General features: G+C 42.8%; 1 protein-coding gene across 1 annotated transcript in view; it reads right to left on the bottom strand.

The window, feature by feature from the left end:
• LOC119883833 (E3 ubiquitin-protein ligase SMURF2) overlaps window positions 1–20,683 on the bottom strand; it is a 55,878-nt gene that overhangs the window by 15,164 nt on the left and 20,031 nt on the right. The window contains exons 2-11 of the mRNA XM_038694411.1: window positions 13,952–13,990; window positions 12,466–12,574; window positions 7,984–8,117; window positions 5,684–5,749; window positions 4,889–4,973; window positions 4,586–4,669; window positions 3,937–4,151; window positions 2,274–2,358; window positions 1,029–1,187; window positions 836–883 (exon numbers count right to left, since the gene is read on the bottom strand). Of these exons, the coding sequence (XP_038550339.1) occupies window positions 836–883; window positions 1,029–1,187; window positions 2,274–2,358; window positions 3,937–4,151; window positions 4,586–4,669; window positions 4,889–4,973; window positions 5,684–5,749; window positions 7,984–8,117; window positions 12,466–12,574; window positions 13,952–13,990 (1,024 nt within the window). The remainder of the gene's footprint in view (window positions 1–835; window positions 884–1,028; window positions 1,188–2,273; window positions 2,359–3,936; window positions 4,152–4,585; window positions 4,670–4,888; window positions 4,974–5,683; window positions 5,750–7,983; window positions 8,118–12,465; window positions 12,575–13,951; window positions 13,991–20,683) is intronic.

Raw genomic sequence — 20,683 nt, 5'->3', positions numbered from 1 at the left:
ACTTTTTTTAAGACTTTTCAGAGGGCCATAGATGAAAAAACACAAAAACGAATACAAAATCCCAAACACGTTCTTTGATCCATCCAAACAGGAAAAAAAGAAACCCGATCTCTCCGTCGATGCATTCCATCTCTCTCTGCATGGAGAAGGAATGAGATCAGGCGGAGGAGGCCCACCAAGGCACCCACTCGCTGCTCCATCTTTGTGGAGCAAGGACCTATGGGTAATTCTATGGCTATCACTGCACACTATGTGTTTGAACAGCTGCGCAGGGGAAGAAATCCTGAACACTTGCACCCATGCACGCAGGCATGTACTGTGCACTTAAGCATGAATCAACACACATGAACTTATGCAGAAGGACAAACACATGCACACACAGCTCATTCATGGACTTGGGCATCAAATTTATGCTCCGTTTCCTGGACGTAAGACGTTCCTCAGCCACAGACACAGCCGCCTTGGTTTCCACTCAGCTATCTGATGTCTGGCCAAAGCCAGCTTTGTGACGGATTGTGTGCTAAAACGCCTTTATGATCAAAACCTCTGCGGGCCTGAGGAATTTGACAAATTTTTTGTGGAACGACAGGCTGTGGGGGAGAGCAATGGGCATGTATTTCTGCGTGTGTGCACACAAACGTCTGCTCAGCAGAAGGGCCACTCTGAGCGCTGAACCTCTACAGGTGGTGAACACACCTTGGCACAGGATCCCACTGTAAAACACTGAGTGAAGGGGAGGCAAAGTGAGTAAGTCTGAATGTCTGGGGGAGTGTGCGCTTGTGTGTGTTCCCGTCTGTGTGCAGTGAGGACTGCTGGCGTGATTCCCAAACCTTACCTGACATTCTGACTTTCGATGCCTCCTCGAGAACCGTTGGGGCTTGGACTACAGAAGCAAAACAAAGAAAGAAAATAAATCGCTCTGCTTTTATACACTGTTTTTTTTTTTCTCTCTCTCTCTTCTTCTTCATGTACTGCCTAATTTATTTCACTACTAGATTTTTCTGGCTCAAGGGTACTGTAGTACTCACTTTAGGACTAGATGCAGGTTGGCCGAGAGGCGTGGGTCAGTAAACTGCGTGGTTCGGTTATTGTGGTCGACAAAGTAAACCCTCCCAGTGGCAGTGTTCCGTATCTCCCATCCAGGCGGTAGAGGACCCAGTTCCTCACAGTTCACATTACTCAGATCTCTGAAATGCAACAGTAGAGCCCAATGAAGCATTTGAGAATTTAAGAAAAATAGAGGCAACACAGGGTGGGAGACAGGGGAAAAGAGAGGCAAAGAACACACACACACACACACACACACCATTTTAGGTATAAAACATACCAAAGCACTGACTAACTGGACTCAGGCGGACACCAAGATTCCGAGATGTCTGAGAAATCGCTTTTATTCTATTTTTCTTCTTACTCCCATCTAAATTATTTACTGCTGCCCTGCAACCCCTTTCAGCTGGACTCCATGGAGACAAAAAGGTTCAAAAATTACAGCAGGCTCTCGATGCTGGCGCGGACTTTTGCAGGATTTAAGCCAAAAAGGGACCAGAGCCTCAAGAGCGATGAGAACTTGGCAGCTAAGCCATCTGCTAATGTTGGAACTGTCTGAGGAGCGCCCAGTGAGGTGTGGCGTGACCAATAGCCTCCTATCAAGAGCAATAAAAATATCATCTATCACTCATACACTGAGAATGCATGTGAGCAGTGGCCAGGTATTATAACATCAGTCATGTTTTATTGATAGTGTCTGGAGCGCACTGAAGCCTGTCTTTGCACATGCAGATCTGTGTGCGTGTGCACTTCTTTTGGAATATGATAATCAGTAGGTCACACATGCCTGACTGAATATTGCCCAAGAGCCCCTGGTATGGCTGATTGAGGCCTGTGTGCTGATGGCCATGTGTCCCAGAGTGAGGCCTTTCAACGCTCGTGCCACAGGACCATATCGCTCTCAGAGCTCCGTGACATGGGTATTCTCACAGCATGTCAGACTCATAATCAGCTGCAGGTTTACAGCAAACTACAAGGAGACAAGGACTAAGAGACTGCCATGACACAGGATATGGGTAATGGCAGTAATGTCAGTAAATTCAGAAAGGACTGCAGACATCTGCGGACGGTAATTTCTCATTTATGTGTTTGATTATTCTTGTGTTTTATACATTTTACAGTATGTGTGGTGGATAGTAAAAAAGCAAAACAACACTAAGTGATAAAAGAGAACATTATAATGTTGTGTTGTCTCCCTGAAGTCACAGATCCTGTGGCCGACTTACCTTGGTACTCTGGGGTCATGCCACGTGCTGACACCTGTCTGCGTGTGAAGAAAGTACACTTGGCCTTGCTGCGTGGTCCTCTGCTCTGTAGGAAGACATAAAAACGGGATTAATCGATGCAAGATTTGGAGATCCTCGGTTACACAATGACATGAATCACATTACAAAAGAGGAGGAACTAGAAGATTATCCCTCAACCTTGGCATCAAGTGTATGTCAAATGTTCAAAACGCATGCAAAATTAAATAGAGTTTAATTCATGTGCCACATGCAGACAGATTGTGCTTATAATCTGACTGACTGTGTAAGAGAGATATCACACAGATGGAGATAAAGGACTGCCTGATTCAGTGGAGTTCCCAAAGGTAGCCGGGAAGAGGCAGAAGAGGGAGGAGGGGAGGTGAGAGACAGGGTGAAGAACATTGGAGAGGAAGGGAGAGGAGAGATGGGGTTGTCTGACTTTTGAGTTGGTGTACTCATTCATCACACCCTGACAGATATTTCCATGGAGCGGCTTGCCAGAGAGCTCTTCTCTGGCACCCCTTTGGACTTATCCCCTGCTTTTACATGCATGTACACCAGACCTTCCGAACACATGCCCATCTGATCACTGCACGATATACGTCCGACACATAAGGTGACATCTCTTGGCTAGTGTGATTGTAGAAACACATGAGGAGAATCAGAGGTGCTGACAGATTTTATGGGGACTGCCCAAGAACTAAGAAATTATGGACAAAGATATTGAGAGCGCCAGGAATAGAGAGACAAGCGTAGCTACAAGCCTCATAATCTGAAGGACTGAGAGCAAAGCTGTATATGCTTATAGTTCTGGTTCCCATATATTACAGAATATTTTACTGTTAGGATAAACAAAACTCCCTTGGGCTATGTGGGGGATCACAGCTTGTGTGTGTGCGTGTATGTGTGCTTGTGCGTGTATGTGTGCTTGTGCGTGCTTTTATATGAATGTGTCTGATTATTTGACTTTGAAAGGAGAACAGAGAAGGGGAGTCAAGCCAGCCTTTAACAGCTAGATCAATTCAAATAGATTGTCTAAAATGGAGCCAGTACTTCAGGCTCCTTGTGTGGAGCTGCAGCAGCACCAGAGCGCCGCTGGACTGAATGAGGCTACAGATTAGCTGGGTAACTGAGCCCAGTGTTGAGCAGGGAGGAGGGCAGAGGCGAAGCAACTAACACAACAGCATTACAACGACGACACAGTTCACAGTGGAAGTAGAGATGGCTTTCACACAGGATTTTAAAACTCTAGTGCAACAAGAATATTAATATTTACCGGTAGATAGAAAAGCTGGTCAAAGCTGAGTATTGATGGTATAGTGAAGTGGTTTCCAACATTTTTGTCAGATGCGCCCCCACAGCTCTGAGAGATGAACTCAAGTGCCCCTTCATCGACACCATCACTGTATCAATCACTGGTAGAGTGTTTCTTCAAGTGGATGTGAGGTTATTGGGGATAATCTAAATGTAAAGTTCCCTCTCAATCCAGATCCAGTAGGTACATACACTAATCTAGCCTTGTACAATTGTAATTATTTTAATGAAGGCTGAGCAATAAGGCTAGACGATAAATATTTACTCATACATACACACAGAGGATACTATATACAAGTCCACTCTATGGCGCTGGCTTCCCACTAACCATAGCCCTCAGGGAGGTCTGGGGGCGTGTGCAGGTGGGTTCTACTCATGTAGTTGCGGTGCCTCTGGGAGCGGACCCTTCTCTCCTGGGCCCGCTGGTCACTGCCACTAGGCGGCAATGCTGTGGTGGGCGTGGCCCCGTTTGTGCTGATGGGCGTGTTCTCATCCACAATACAGCTGAGAGGCCGGCCAGGGCTGGAGTACTCTGATGCAGGCCTGAGAGGAACCACACAGAAGACCAAGAAGAAAAGCTAAGGTAATGGGTGAATCCGTTTGAGAAAGAAAGAGACAATATAGGGGGACTGAAAAGGAGGAAGTCATTTCTACTAACACAAACAGATCTATAGGCAGCTTTTAGGAAATCTTCAGATGCTAACTACAAAATCTATTCAAGGCAGCTCACTAGCACAACAAACAGAGACTAAGCTGGGAAGAGATGCCTCTGTTCCCGCTCATGTTGGCTCTGTGACTTCCCTGGCTCTTCCACATCATTAAACACCACTGTCTGGAGCAGACACCTTTTTTTTTTTGAGAAGCCCCACTTCCCCCGTTTGGGAGCACTGAGGTCAGAGACGAGGTCTTCCATCAGCCTGCTGCTGTTTGATTTAAGACGTCTGGGTTCTAGTTTCTGTGGGCTGCAGTGTACTCACCTGGTAGGCCTCTCCCACTGTGTGGTGCGTGTGATATGGTTCAGGTACTGGATTCGTCCAGTTGCCGTCCTCCTCTCCTCCCAGCTGGCAGCAGAAACATACAGTGTTCAGTGGACATGGTTAAGCAGCCACAAAACCACCTAGCAGTGTTGTGTCCCCCCCCCCAAGTCTCACCACATGCAAATATCATATTCGCATAGTCTTACTCCTGTACTCCAAGGCAGCATTTATTGTTTAGGATTTGCAACGGCATCTCAAAAAGCTCCTTCTGAGATGATAAGAGATTTCCCCAAACTCACTCACCCATCTGGAAGATCATTGTCAAACAGCCGACTGCAATCCACCACAGGGCCTCCTGTGCCTATCCGGTCCCTAGACTGCAGGCTCACTGCAGCAACACATGGCAAACAGATGCACACGCTAGGATTACTAGACAGCAGATTACAGTGCAGGCAAATATATTTTATCGAAGCACAAAATACAGCTATATATCTTTATGAGTAACAGGAATAGGGTTACATTTTATCAGTGCTATCCTGGAGGGTCTGGTTGAAGAAAGTTTTTTTTTCCTCCTGCAGGAAGGGTCTGGTGTTATGAAATCTAATCCTACATTTTATATGAAGACTGTGATAAATGTGACAGAGAATGGGCAACATTTGGCAGACTAGAGCTGAAAATATTTCACATGTATATGTTTATAATAGCATTAAAGAATATCCTCAAGACTATTTTTGACCTATAGTGAGAGAGAGTGTAAATAAATATAATGCATCAACAGGAACTGTCAAAGTAAATAATAAAAACATGATGAGGTCATTTTAAGGAAAATACTGAAATTACTTGCTTTTAACATTTTTGCCTTCTGCTGTATACTTCCCTCCTTGTATATTCAACACACAGTGAATGACAGACAGCATGCTATACATCAGGTGAAGAATACAGTCAGTGGAACACACCGCAGATAGATTATAAGTTTTAAGTATTTATTTGAGTAAGTTTTTTCCCCCCCATTTACTTTCTAATTAAAAAGTACCCATCTTCCCCAAATCTGTTTGTGCTACCAAATGCATCATCGTTTGCGTGTCCATCTGTACTCACCCACTATCTGGCCCCTGACTGTGTCACTGTCATTGGGACTCAGCTTGTTCAAGTCTAGTCTCTGGTCTGTGGAGAGAGGACAGATAGAAGAGAAGCAAGCGAGTGAACACCACAAGACAAACAGGAAAAGAGAATGGAGATGAAAGAAACAGGAGGAAAGAGAGAAAAGGGAAGAGGGAAAGTGACAAGGGAAGATTAATCAGTGTCAGCGAGATGCATGTAAACTAGCATGTGTTGGGATGCATTTTTCCCCTCCTTGGACAAGTCCCTTTGCTCTGTATCATTTACATCACTCAGAGTCAATTCCTCTGTCCCTCATTATCCGTCTCTCATTCTTCTGTCTGTAGACCACAGCTTGGCTGTGCCCTGGAACAGATGGTCTGGTCTGTGGAACAGCCACAGGCTGTAAAAATCTCACTGAGCATCGGTATAGAGCAGGCTTCAGTTCAAATGTAGAGGTCAAACATTTGACAAATTTCAGTACAAAGCCTGCACTATTCCACTCCGTCTTAGCATGGACATGAACTTCTGCCAAAGTCTGGAAACTCTTTGTCTGAACTTCTTAAAGTCTGCGGAATTTGAGAGTGAGGGAAAAAGAAAAAGATCAGGCGGAAAAAAAAGGCAGACAAAAAAAATGTCCAAGTTGCCTGCAGACATGAGAAATGCCACTATCTTCTCTCTGTTGTCTGGGTGTCATGCAGATCAGTTCAGGATGTCTGTCTAGACTAAACAGGGACCAAAACAGGCAATGGTCAGACCGTTACAGGGCTGGCCGGAGGTCAGCAGCCACAGAGAAAACAGAAAACACACACACACACACACACACACACACACACAAATGTATGCAGAGAAGTGCACTCACAAGTACATACATTTAAATATATACGCGTCATATACAAAAAGACAAGAAACACAGACACTCTGCAATTATACAGAAACGTTACAGTCAACTCCAGACACTCTACAATTATACACAAATGTTGTAGTCAACTCGATGCCCTCTCTAAGGTCTGTGGAGGGGACAAAACTGCAACTGCTGGTAAATTCCATACAAAAGCAACAAAAGAATGACAAACACTCACAGGGGGGAGAGAGAGACCACAACAGAGGGAACACAACAAATCTACGCTTACACTTAAATAGCTGTACAATTATGCATGTCTGTGTGAAATGACCGGTTGTCTAGATCGGCAGACGAAGATAGAGGGAGGTTAGTCACAATGGCATTTTGTGTGTGCGTGTGTGCACATGCTGCCAGTCTATGCAGGAGACTGAAGGGGAAACTCAGGGGTGAGGAGGAGGCCAGGAGAGAAAGGAAATGTGGAGGCAAACCACTCACAGCTGTGGCACAAGGTTCAGGTTTCCTGTGTCGCTCCAGGAAAACAACAGTGTCAGGGGCTTCTAGGGAAAGCAGTGGGATTCTTTCCCGTTTCTGCCTACAAGGCTGCAGGACCGGGGGAGCTGGTACCACCTCCCCAACGCAGGAAAAAAATAAAATAAAATCACTCCAGGCCGCTTTGTTGATGCTACAACTGTCTGGCACTGCTTTTACTAGGAGCCATTTACTAAAGCCTCCATCTCTCTTATCCAGTTAGCCTCTGACATGGGACATTTTTACAGTAATTGCAGGGTGATGCTGATTGGCTCATCCTGTTCTGGCAGGGGGCAGAGTGCTGACCCCTCTCACACACAGGTCTGGCCTCTGTCAGATCTAGTGAGGGAGACGGGACACTAAAAGGAGCTACTCTATATTCTGTCATTTAGCCCCGACAGCAGCAGTGTTATTAACTTCTGCTTTTTAATCACACTACAGGTGTAAGACTGGCTTGATGAATACGGCCTTATTTTACCATGATGGCTGTGGCAATCAGATGACGGACATCTCATGAATAACAGAAATTAACCCACCTGAGCTAACTAAACAACTAATAAATAGGTCACAAAAGTAAAAGATGATGTGTAGTTTTGCAGCAAAATCTGTGCTGCAACTGTAGAATAATTTCATTTTCAGAACAACAACAAAGAAGAATCTGGAAATAATAAAAATTCTGGACATCAACTTCTTTGCATGTTACCATTGGCAATGGCTAATCAGCGGAATAGCGTGACAGTGGCGACAACAGTGTTTCTTGGGCGCTCCATACAAACAAAACGGGCACACAGGACACCTTTAATATGCAACATGGCTCCCTTCACTAGTGACCAGACAGAGCCACAGAGTCCCAATACAGTTCAGAAATGTCAACATATAAGAAGACACCATTGACAGGTTGTTACATTGGAGTAACACGGACACTTACAGCCTGTGTCTTTAAGGCGGTTGATCGCGTTGGACAGAAGGCGGACACAGCCCAGGAACCCAGCCCCTTGCTTCTTGTGAATCTTCTTGTGATTCCACACACTGATGGTGATCGAATCAGATTTTCCGATGTACCTGAGGGCAAAGAATGAAGGAGGAGTTATTCAATAGCGAAATGCTCTCTCATAGATGCAGTGAGAATCACTTATTAGAGAGGCACTGGTAATGTCCACATGTAACAGCTAATGTGCTGACAAGAGGCTCAGTCAGGATGTCCCCAGCAATGCAGGGGAGACACATATCTGCTACAGAGGCTACCGCTAAGTCGCAGTGTCAAGGACACATTACAAGACACAGTCGGGATGCGAAAGAGGAAGGTGGGGTGACAGACATATTTTTCAGCCAGTGTATGTGTAAATCTGACCCTGAGCGTCTGAGTATGAGACAGAGCACCACAAGCAGACTGTGAATCATTTATAATATTCACAGCACCACCTCCCCACATATCCGGGGGAGGGAGACGGAGGACTGACGGAGGAGAGATGCCACAGAGGGATGACATACATTTTTAACTACAGTGACGCGATGAGCAGCAACAAAGATGCTGCGAATGTGAAAATACTGTGAGAATCTGTCACTGTAGTAAAAGTTTATACAAAATGTATTTTTTAAAATTAGCCCCTTTTGGTTTTATATGAAAAATCTGAATGACCAGCTTAATTGAAAATGTAATTGGATATAAACGGTCATCAATCATGCTGTCAAATGTGGAGAGTAGTTACATTAGTTATATAATTCAAGGGTTGTTTGCCTCCAAGTAAACTATTTTTGAATCAGCTAATGAGATGTTTAGGAGAGGTTCATAAACGAAAGTAAACACATTGGGACATTCTGCAAAGAGTAGGACCCCCTACTCTTTAACTGAAGAAGTTGTTAATAAGTTGCTTGGCGTGAGAGAGCGATGTGATGCCACTAATGTGGAGATAAAGATCATCATCACATAGTTAGAGGTGGAACTGAATCAATTATTACAGAACAAAAGATAACACACATGACTACGAGTCTACATCCACGCTAGCGGCTCTGTGTGGCTGTTCTAAGGCCGAGTGGTGCTTTGAGCAGAAGGTTCATGTCAGTGTCATCCCTTGAGCTATGCAACTAGCATGGCAAAAACCAATATTAAAGGAAATAAATATTTGCCTGCTATACAAGTAAAGAACATGGTCAGGTAATTATATTGTATACACACAGCCAAAGATGTGTAAAGAATAAGAAACAGATGAAACTGATTATTTCCTTTCCCTCCAGCGCATTCGTGGTGCTCCTCATGTGTCGGCCGAGGGTGTGATAAAACCCCTCCATGTGAACCAGTCATGGCACAGCGGCTCGCGTGGGCTCCCCTCCTTCATCCTAAAACTAATCATCTGTACGATTTGCAGAACTGCATCCCACTGTAATTATCATGCTGCTTACCAAAAGGGATATGAAACAATGGGGCTGTGAGTAAGATGTCTGGACATTTTGAGCCAATGCCAAATGCCTGTCTGGGGTGCGATGTGAGAGAGCTGCGATGTCAGACAGACGTGACGGGAGGGAAGTATTACAACCAAACCCTCATCTGGATCACAGTCCATGTAATAAAATTCATTAGTCTGGCTAAGATTTTTAATACCAGTCATAGGCAACACACACACACACACACACACACACACAGAGAGACACAATGGGAAAATTGCAATAAAAGAGCAGATTTAAAGAGTCAGATGTGCTTTCTAAATACATCCTTTTATTTGGCAGACTCATACAAGAGACATCTTCTGCACTGTTTTTAGTAGCTTTTTCCTGCAAGTTACTGCCAAGAACATATGGTCAAACTAAAAGAAAACCCTTACAGTACAGCAACAGCTTTTGTGTCTGTTTGTATCTTGGACTGTGACTACACAGTCCAAGATACAAACAGACACAAAAGGGAAGGCCCACTACTAACATTCACAGCTTGGACTGGAACATGCTGATATTCTCAAACTGATTGACAGACCTTTTTAATACATAGACACTACTGAACAGCTAAATAGGTTTCCTGTAAAAAACAAACAAAAAAAACCCACTTAACTGCAGAACAGTGATTCATAACCTCTGGTACTCCTGCACTAACCAAGAGGTACATGAAAAGATCTCAGAGTAGCTTTACTAATTTGATTAAAATAAAAATGACAAAAACACACACACACACACACACACACACACACGTCAGCTGTAACACCTGAACACTACATGTTGCAATAGAGACTATGTGAAAACTAGTTAGCAAGCAGGCGCAGAAGTCTAAAAGCGATGGATAAATGGTTGAACCAAGCAGCTTCTGGTTCTCCAAGGGGAAGCAGTTGCGTTTTAAAGTGAAATGAAACAGGCATTAAAATATAAAGTTTGACAGATTTAACAGAATTCCTCTGATAAACATATCAGATGAATCTGTAAGGGCCCGTGTCCACCAAAGCGGTTTTTTTCTGACGCCAGCGTCTTTTTCCAATTCATTGCAATGGGAGCGCCGCGTTTTTTCAAGCTGGTAAAAACGCCAGATGCGTCACGAGGTGCTGAGCAAGTAGGCCTGCGTACTTTGTGGTGACATTTTTACATTCACTAAAATTAAGTAGGCTAACCTACTTATAGCAACCACAACGTCTCGAAATAAAACAAAAAACACTGCGCCTCCAAAACGCACCCTAGCACTCCCAGCTTGGCGTTTTCAGAACAGCAGGTGGCGTTTTCAGCTGGCAAAAAACACTACTGCATCGTAGCACTTATTTCTTTTCCTTTTGTTCAGCCCCAATTATGCTACATGGTAATACTACTAAAGATCTAAGAAAGCCATTGATGGTGGTGCCTATTTAACTGGGTGCTTCTATACAAATTCAAGTTGGATGGTGGGATGAAAGATGGATGGATGGGTGGGCGTAAATCATTTGAGTCTAGACTGGGCACTTATATTATTTAACTATGCCATATTTGAAGAACTTCTAATTAACCAAGTTGAGTGCACACTGGAGGGACACTCCAAAAACACTTCATGACACTGACTATGACGATGAAGTACATCTTTATATATTTATTACTAATAATCACTGTGTCCTTGTCCTTTATAATTTGAGTGGTTGTTTTGTTAGTGTTTCCTTAATTTCAACCATATCCTGTAGTAGTGGTTGTCTGTTTTACAAACGTGGTGCAGGCAGACTGAGTGTGAGAGGCACGCAGCCAGACAGACTGTCTGCTATCCTTGGCATGCAGGCCACATCCTGCAACAATGCTGAAGGGTCACAGTTCATGGGCCAGTTTGCTGGCTGTGGCTGACCAACAAAACCAGGGCCCTGTATGCACACACAGGATTTCTACTCCCTCACATGAGCACATTATAACAAATGGAAAAAAAGAGTCACTGCCAACAGCTTTAACGCACTAGGCTGTGTTCAGAACGCCAGGTGTTGCAGGTCCTATTTTAATAAGCGAGAGCCAGCCAGAAGGCTTTCTAGGCTGCTCTCAATCAATTAAAACCCCTCTCCTGCAACACACCACCTGAGAGTCCGTCTGCTAGCCATGAGGATAAACACTGACTGACAGTAAAGGCAGTACACTGTTGCTGAACTTATCACTGGCACAGAAACGGAAGGAATCTTCACATAAACTCCAGTCTGCTACGTCTGCAGGCTCTTGGGACAAATTAGTGCAGAGAAGCTCCACGAGTTTGTGTTCTCCTCTCCCATCCATCCATCGTTACAGGTGCATGCGCGTGACTTTTTCCCCCTCTTGTCAAATGTGACATGAGCAGCTAATTTAACAGCCATGTAGAGAGAGGGTCCTGTATCCCCAGCAACCAAACAAACGGAGACATGTGCTTCCTCTCGCTGTTGGCTTTGCATGACGGTTGGATAAACACCGGGGCAAATACTGGAAACTTTCACTCTCACATTTTCACTCACGCGCTCTGTCTCCATTTTTTTTCCAGGTTACTTTTGCGGCACAAACCATCTTTGGGAAAGGCAATCAGGATACAACAAGACATGCACGTGTTTCAGTCAATGGAAGAAAATACTACTGGAGATGCCTCTCCTTTTCGGTTTCTTTAAATACCACTCCAAGGGACATTTTTAGACTCTTTGCTGAAACTGAAGGGTTATGTCATTACAGAATATCTAGATAAGTGAGAGACCAGATGCAAGAGCTGTTTACATCTGTTACAGTTTAGGCCCTGTTAATGACACAGTCTGACACGCTCTGTATGCTCACTTATTGGGGTTAAAAAAAAGACAGACATAAAAATTGTGAGGCATTGTAATAGCCCAAGCAGGGCCTCAAACTGCTGTTTGTGTTTAGATTAAGTCTTCAGGAAGGTGGGGGGTATTCAAATAAACATACATGGAATCTGATTTTTTTTTTTTGTCTTTGAAAACAGCGGTCAGTGAGAAGTGTCAAAGTCTCTGGGACTCACAGGTCATAGTGTTGATTCCACTTGGGGTCAAGTGTGTTCCTCACAGTGTCTGTGGAGTGGCATTGCCCTGAACCATCCACAACAACCTTGGCAAAGGGATCAGGTAGGCCTGCAGGGAGAGAGGAAAACACGCCGCAGCCACACTCAGCTTCAGCCATATTCACCAAGAATAAATAACAGATAACAAACAATTTAACAAGACAAATAACAACATTACACAGTGGTGTTAGCTCGCTACAGATGGTGATAAACAACTGACACAGATGCTGTGGTGTCTAGAGCACAGTTTTCTGCTAGGGGACCAGTCTAGACTAGTCACAGATTAGTCATTGTTTACTTCCGCACATTGTTTTTTGGTGCATTTTGATTTAAAAAAAAAATGGGAGGTCCTTTGGTGACAAAACTACAGTCGCAAATAAGATGCATTGAATTTGTTGCTCTCAATTAATTAAGCTGGTCTTGTGTGTTACACCATGTTATCATCGCTGAATGTATAAGCAGATTAATTTATTAGTCACACAAAAATCTTTGGTGTTGGGTTGGACATTATTTAAGTAATCTATCTGGAGAAATACCAAATGTCTGCTAGTTGCAACGCATGGTATCTGCTAGCTGCAGTATTGTTTAAAGGTATTTTCTTTGCTTACTATTAGAAACATTTTTGATATACATCTAGAGATTAATTTATAATGCAAATAATTATTTGTGGCAGGTCTATAACCGATAGGTGGGACCTGTGTGTGACATTTTCCTGCAAATAACGTAGATGTGGTTGAAGCAAGCACAATAATTGACGCAAACATGTCAACACAACGGCAGAACAGACACGCATGTTAGTTCACAATTAGGGAAGCACACAGACATTTTTATCTACGGTTTTGGTGGTGCTCTCAGCCAACTCCCTGACTGAATGTTTGCTCAACTCCTGAGTGTTGGAATGGCAGGAACGGGCACCACAGAAACCACCTGAGTGAGCAGAAGCCCTTAACATGCTCACTCACCATGACAGCCTGACCCAAACACAGCAAAACACTCACAACACTAAAGACGCCTACACATGAGTTATTAAGTCTTTAGTGGAGGAAAAGAACTTGGTATTTTAAGCAAAGTAGTTGCAGAAACGTTGCCCAAAATGGAAATATATTCACTATATTTTTGTGACTTTTTAAAAACACTTATTTATAGATAAAGTATTTTACAGTTGTTTTACAGTTTAAAGCGATGGGGCACTACGTGGACAACACGCTCCTACTTAAATGGACATATGTAGTAAACCATCCACATCTGTTGAAATGGATAAATAAGTAGATCCCAGTGTGTCGTTGAAGGCTAGCAGCAGCTGAGAGCAGGCACTTTATCAGGCCAAAAGTGACCCGCATCATACAGTGCATGCACCATATACCACAAAACCAAAAGAGAAAACCAATCAGGGTTTGAAAAGCAAATATAGGTTTATCATAAACGGCTATGATTGGCAGATACTCACGGAAGAAGTCTTTTTTCACCAGGTTTTTGGCGCAGAGGACTGAAAAAAAAAAAGAAAAGAAAGAAAGAGTTGAGCTTTAATTTAACATAAACATTAAAGTCAAGAACAGTAAAGCAGGGTTTTGTTTGCTAGAAAAGTGGCAGGAATGTGCATGGGTAGGCAGCAGAAAACAATCTGTCTAGTTTAGGATTCAAGCAGGAAAACCCTCTGAGAACAACTTTGGCATAGGTTACACAAACCATCTCTTACAAACAATTAGATTGCATTTTAATAGCACACAGTGCCTACGATGTGCATCAAGACAGCCCGTCAACTACAGCAAAGTAAGCAACTCCTTAGCTGTAGGTTTAAAGTTGAAGCTTTACAGCAATTAACAGTTATTGTATCATCAAAATAGAAACATGTCACTCTGTAGGAGGGGACGTTTTGTTTCTCTTTCTCCTTCCCAAACCCGCCCGTTTGCAGCAGATAGGTTGATCCTGTTGATCTACTCTGAGAGCCATGGAGGAGGTTGCTGAGGTGATGAGCCAGAGCCTGATGGATGAGGAAGCTCAGTCACCTCCTGGGCGTCTGGAGTAACAGTTTCAGCCTATGAGTCAGGCACATGGAAATACAGTTCTGGCTTAGCTTATTTCTGTGATAAAGTGTTCTGAGGAACAGACACTAATTGGTCTGGATATTGATGTGGTTGATTCACTGAAGTTTGAAGAGACTGTATATTGAAAATAAAAACATACAACAGTTCCAGCATAGTTTTGTATTCAACACTGATTCCGTTTCTAATAATATTCAAGATTATATTTAGTTTAAAATACACATATATTTTGTTTAATTATTATGTATTAAATACTATATTTTGGGAGTAAAAAGATACACCCCTGTTCTAAGCCACAATATTACCCATGACACTCAGTCCATGTTTGATCATATAATATTAGACTGGTCTAAAGGTGACAGTAGCAAAGGGCATTGTGCTGCCATATGAGCCCATTTCACACTTTTCATCATCTATCTGACGTTTAGTCCAGCTCCAGGCGGGTTAAAGAGCTTTAAGCAATATTATGTAGTATCTTAAAATAACAGCTTCAAAATAATTTTGATGGTACACTGACTTGTAATAGGGGGAATGGCGTCCCTATCATCGCCTCTCTGGCCCAGAGCGCTTGGAATTATCTAACACTGATATCCTGGGCAGGACATCTATCGCAGGCTAATGCTTTACGACACCAACAAAACTCTTCAGCAAGCTAGCTTTAAGAACAAGCAAAAAGTCTAGAATGTACAATGTAAGTTCGTTGGAAGAAGCCAGCTCGGTATTGTCAGTATGGATATCATGGTAGAGGCTGCGAAGACAGAAGAAGTCCTCGTCAGAGAAAGCGAGGACCACGAAAGGAGTGTGAGCGAGCAAGAGACCGGACAAGAGTAAATATCGGACTGGCTTTTACTTGTTGTCATAAGCTAAAAGATCTGAAATGATGGAGAACAGACAGGGAGCTGGCATTCTTGCTGTCGAAGTACCGTAAAACTTCAATTAATAGCCGAGTCCCAAATAGCCGCCTACCTCCTTTACTGGCCTGGTTTGGGAACACATTTTGACAAATAAATGCCTGCCTCAATTTAACGCCTGGTCTGGTTTTTATAGAAGTTCTTTGGATGTATAAAACCTCTCAAACCCCGCAGGATCGCCCATTTTAGCTGCTTCTAAGCTGCTTAGATCGTTAATACAAATATTAATGTTTAAAAATATGATCAATATGGATATGCTGAACATTGTTAGATCGGTTAGATTCTCCACAATACCACAGACCACATTTAACGGAAACAACAAGACCCAAAGCCTAATTCTTCTACATTTACCGATGTAACCTATATAGCTACAAGAGAGGAAAAGGAGGGAAAAAGTGCTGACTCATGTTAAGTTTGAAGCGCTCGTTAAGTCCGAATGTGTCCGTTCCTTGATTATTTATATTCCTTTAGTCTGTAAGGGTCAGCTTTTCAGAAAAATTTATCGAAGTTCTGAATCCTTACAAATAAGTTGTCTGTCGGAGCTAGATCAAATGAATGATGTGCATTTGATATTTCATAATTTTTACATAAGTATGATTCTGTTAAATAAATAAACTGTTTCAGTTTTGTGCGAAAAGAATTAAAGGCCTGTCCCATATGGACGCCTGTCCCAAATAAAGACAGGGTCGATTCAGTGATTTTAGCAAATAAAAGCCCAAAAGTTTTACGGTAGTTAGAAATATTTCTATCTACTTTCTATTTTTGATCATATTGTAATATAACATAACAAATGCACTTTTACAGCTATGAAGGCAGGGGGAACAAATCACACACAAAAAACCCCACATCTTACATAATGTTGCTTTAAATGATTAGTCAATTCATCAGTTAAATCAAATGAAGGAAAAATAATAGTCAGCTTCTCAAATGTGACAGTTTACTGCATCTTTTTGGGACAAAACAAGCAATTGGTAGATTGACCAACTTGTACTAATGGTTTTTACCATTTTCTGACATTTAAAAGATCAAACAATTCTATGATTTATTAGAAAATAATGAGTGAATGAGATGCAGCCCTCACTAGGTGCACGTACCCAGCTTGCCCCTTCCCCTCATGTGCAAGTGAGCGTGCTCAGACTTTACTTTGCTAACACAAATAGACAAAGGCATGCCCACTGTGGCAGGCTGCAACTTGAGCCATTCAACATGCAGTCACTGCCAGTTCATCTGTCCCTCCATCCCATGCCGCACATCCTCAGACACACACACACTCACCCCATCTCAAATATCACCCCGAACCACTTAAGTGTCTGTCTGAGCTGAAACAATTTTGCCCACCGGTAAACAAAGGGAAAATTAAATACACAAATCACCAGCGTCAAACACACACACACACACACACACACACCCCCCTACATCTGAATGGTGCTTACAGATGCACAAGGAAAGGAACCCCATCAAGAGCCCCATTAAAAAAAAAGTACAGAGGGTGAAAGGGGGGGGGGGCATAACATGCTTGACAGATGAGGAAGAATTTCTTTCCGCAAACATCCCTGGGAATGTGTTACGTTCCAGTGAAACCCACCTCATTTCTAAAACATCTGGTATGCATCGCTTTTGGTCGTGCTCTTCCTGAACACACAGACGAGCACGCACACACACGGGCAGCGGAGACAACTCGCTCTCCACTCTAGCTCCAGGGATCTAATTAATTACCAAGAGTAAGTGTGTATGCATGTGCACGCTTTAAACCTTTAAAGAGAGGTGAAAAAGGTTGAGTAAGGCAACAGGTGACAGTTTTCGTGTTTCCACAATGCTCCTGCCCACATGCCACACACACACCCCATGTACATAATGTAATGATGGCGTTTCCAGAAGGAAAAAAAAATATCAAGCACAATGTTCCCCAGTCTAGAAGTCACAATGCAATAAATCCACACGAGGTAAGGAGAAAGAATGGTGAACCACTGTGAAACGTGACTCTAAAGCAAGGTAAGGCACGGGCAACACACCCTGCATTCAAAGTCCAGACAGGAACAAAGAAATGACGATAAAGACAAAATGAGACCAACTGCTGGGAAAGGCTAGGCCTGACATGGCCCACACCCCAGCCAGCTCAGCCTGAACCAAACCAAAGCCCTGCAGACCCTCCTGCGAGTCCTCAGCTAGCCACACAACAGGAAGGCAACACTACAATTATACCTATATAGGCTCTTTATGAAAACACAGAAGGGGCCAAATTACAGCTGAAAACAGAAAACGGAGGAAAAAAACCCTGGAATGGTACACGCAGGGAGACAATGGTTGCAGGGAAGCCAATTAAGAGTCTGAGGCTGTAGAGCAGCGAGAAGGAGAGCAAGGACAGCACTCAGGATGCAGAGGAGTACAGCCATCTGAATACAGTTCTCATTACACAGTCATAACATTTTATGATGATGTACATACATTTTAGTTAGGCCAGTTTAATTTAAAAAAAGCATTTTATTGGATGGGGGGGGGGGGGGGATCATTCTGCTGCATCAGAATAATCTTGTAAGACCGCATAGGAAATCAAGTGTGTATGGTTGTGTATGGAGACCTTTTGCTACGTTTGCACCTCCCCTCCAGACAAAACGAAGACCTATAAGGAGATGTCTGAAAATGCTTCTGACCTTGTTTTTTAAGGGTGCTCTGATCGATCACCGATCGTGATCGATTGATAAGGGCTTTAACTAGTTTGATCGGTGGTCGCTATAAAGGCCATTAAGAAAAGTTGATCAGTTGATGTAATACTCGCCAGATAAATTTTTCAAAGGCAGTTTGTTTCACTGCATGGCCTGAGCGGTTTTCAAAGCTAGCACCGAAGTCCTTCTCAGACAAGAAGGGATTAATGCGCCATGGTAATCATTTACAATTAGAGTTGAGCAGCAATAGGACAAATGTAGCAACACGCAGGAGCGATCATGTGAAACTGACGCGGCTGTGCTCATCTCTCTCTCACACACACAGTTTAATTGTCTCAGACACTCAGCGCATCAGGCAGAGAGAGACTGATCCTTCAGTGTGAGTTTCATGATGCAAAGAGAGGCGCCACTCAATCAGCTGACTGCCCCTCTCTCTGTGTTTTCGTTACAAAACGGAGACCTTTTGCTACGTTTCTGCCTCCCGTCCAGATTAAAACGGTGAATCAGAAGATGTTTGTTTGAAAACGCTGCTGACCCGTTGGACAAAACTTTAGGGGACTTTATAAAATGATGACACACACTCGCATTTGGCTTTGTGAGTCGGTCTTATCAGTCATGCAAAGCAAAAACACGATGCTACTTACAGAGTTTTAATTTGGGTATTTTTATTAAAAGATATGTACTGTGTAAATATCTTAACAGTTAGCCTAGCCTACTGTGCATGTCGCTGTATTTACTTTGCGACAACTCCCAGTCTGTTTTCCGCCGCCGCCTCCCTTTCAGTAACAGTTCCACTTCGTTGTCGGTCAATGCAAAAAAAAAATAAATAAATAAAAAATAAGCCCAGTGTGGTTGTTCTTCGTCTGTATTACTTTCTTCTTTCGCTAAATCGTCTGCTACTGCGGAGTAGATCATCTGCTTCATGTTTATACAAGCACGCGCATGCCCAGTGAAGGCTACCTGAACGGCCACTACATGTGTTTTAAAACCGTAGCAGTGTGGATGTAGCCTCACACTCCTCTATCTACTCCTTATGTTAACCCTCCCGTTTCCCCCGAGATTCTCCCGTATTTTTCCGTTATCACCCGGTATCCTCCCGTTAAATCTCCCGTAAAATTCTGGCCGTATTTAAAGTGTTTGCTACTCTCTCCTCTGGTAAAGTCGGTGGCAGTACCTATGTAAAATATGTAGACTGTGCTTCCTGCACAAGGATAACAAATTAAATCAATCCACTTAATGATATAAGGCCTATAGCCTAATAATGGTAAACTATATGAAATTATAATGAATATAGTAGCCTAATATTAACAATATATACTAACCGTATAATATGGAATTTACATTGTACTTTTATTTAAATTTTCCTTATTTTCAAATCTCATTGAAGGCAGTTTTGACTCCTCTCTGTAGCCCACACTCCCTCTCTCTGCTCTCTAAAGCCCATAGACCTGCCTGAGCTTTCCAGAACAAAAAGCAGCTACTTCAGAGTTTATCATCGACTCATGATGCCTGTGCTCCTTTATCTCCTAAATATTTTGGCTACAGCTTTTTTTGTTGCAGTTTTTATGGTTGTAGTAAATTTATAAAGATGCTGTGTGTTCTGTTTTTGTAGTTTATTCCACAAGGAAGCTATATTTGTTAAGCTATAAGATGTTCACAATAACCAGGCAAAGGCTACTATGGTTTAAGTCTCTAAGACAGATTGAGCGGAATTTGTTGCCCATGTTTCCTGGCAATAAAATAAACAGTTGTCTTTTCATGATACTTTATCATCTGTAAACTTTAACACTTAATACATTATTTTTAGGACCACTTAAATAAATATACAGTATACTGTATAATGCTACATGATAAATAAAAGGCTCCAAATAGACCCAGTGATCGGCCCAAAAAATCCTCATCGGAGCTCCTCTACTGTTTCATTATGAAACTCCGGAGGGCGTTTTAGTGAAGGACTTCAGAAACGATGATGCAGACACTCATGCTTGGATGTGATTGGATCTTATAAGTCATGCAAAGCAGACACATGGTGCTACTGTTAAGAGTTTTTGACTTGGTATTTTTATTAAAATATTCTGTACCATGCAAATAACACTTATCTGCCTACACTTGTACTGTGCATGTTGCCATTTACTTTGCGTCAACTCGCAGTCTGTTTTCCGCCACCACACTCCCATGTTACATTCAGTAACAGTCCCAGCTCGTTATTGGTGCATGCATGCAAAAAGGAAAATCTGGTCTGATTCTTCGTCTGCATTACTTTATTCTTTCGCCAAATCTTCTGTAACTACGGAAAAGACCATCTGTTTCATGTTTACATCGGCACGTGCATGCCCAGTGTACATGAACGGCCACTAGACGTGTGATTTCAGTCATTTTAATATAGACGGAGACCAAATCTAAAACGCAGGTGTGGACGGAGATCGTATTGTTTTAATTATTTGTTTATAAATCTTTACTCTCTCTCTCTCTCTCTCTCTGGCCGCCCACCCTGAGCCATGGTTGTGCTCGAGGTTTCTGCTTCTTAAAAGAAGTTTTTCCCTTGCCTCTGTATCCTAGTTCT

Source organism: Micropterus salmoides, unplaced genomic scaffold (assembly GCF_014851395.1).
Source record: "Micropterus salmoides isolate LMB-PRFRI ecotype aquatic unplaced genomic scaffold, ASM1485139v1 Ms_hic_scaffold_10, whole genome shotgun sequence".
Classification (NCBI taxonomy): Eukaryota; Metazoa; Chordata; class Actinopteri; order Centrarchiformes; family Centrarchidae; genus Micropterus; species Micropterus salmoides.
This window is presented reverse-complemented; position numbering and strand designations above follow the sequence as displayed.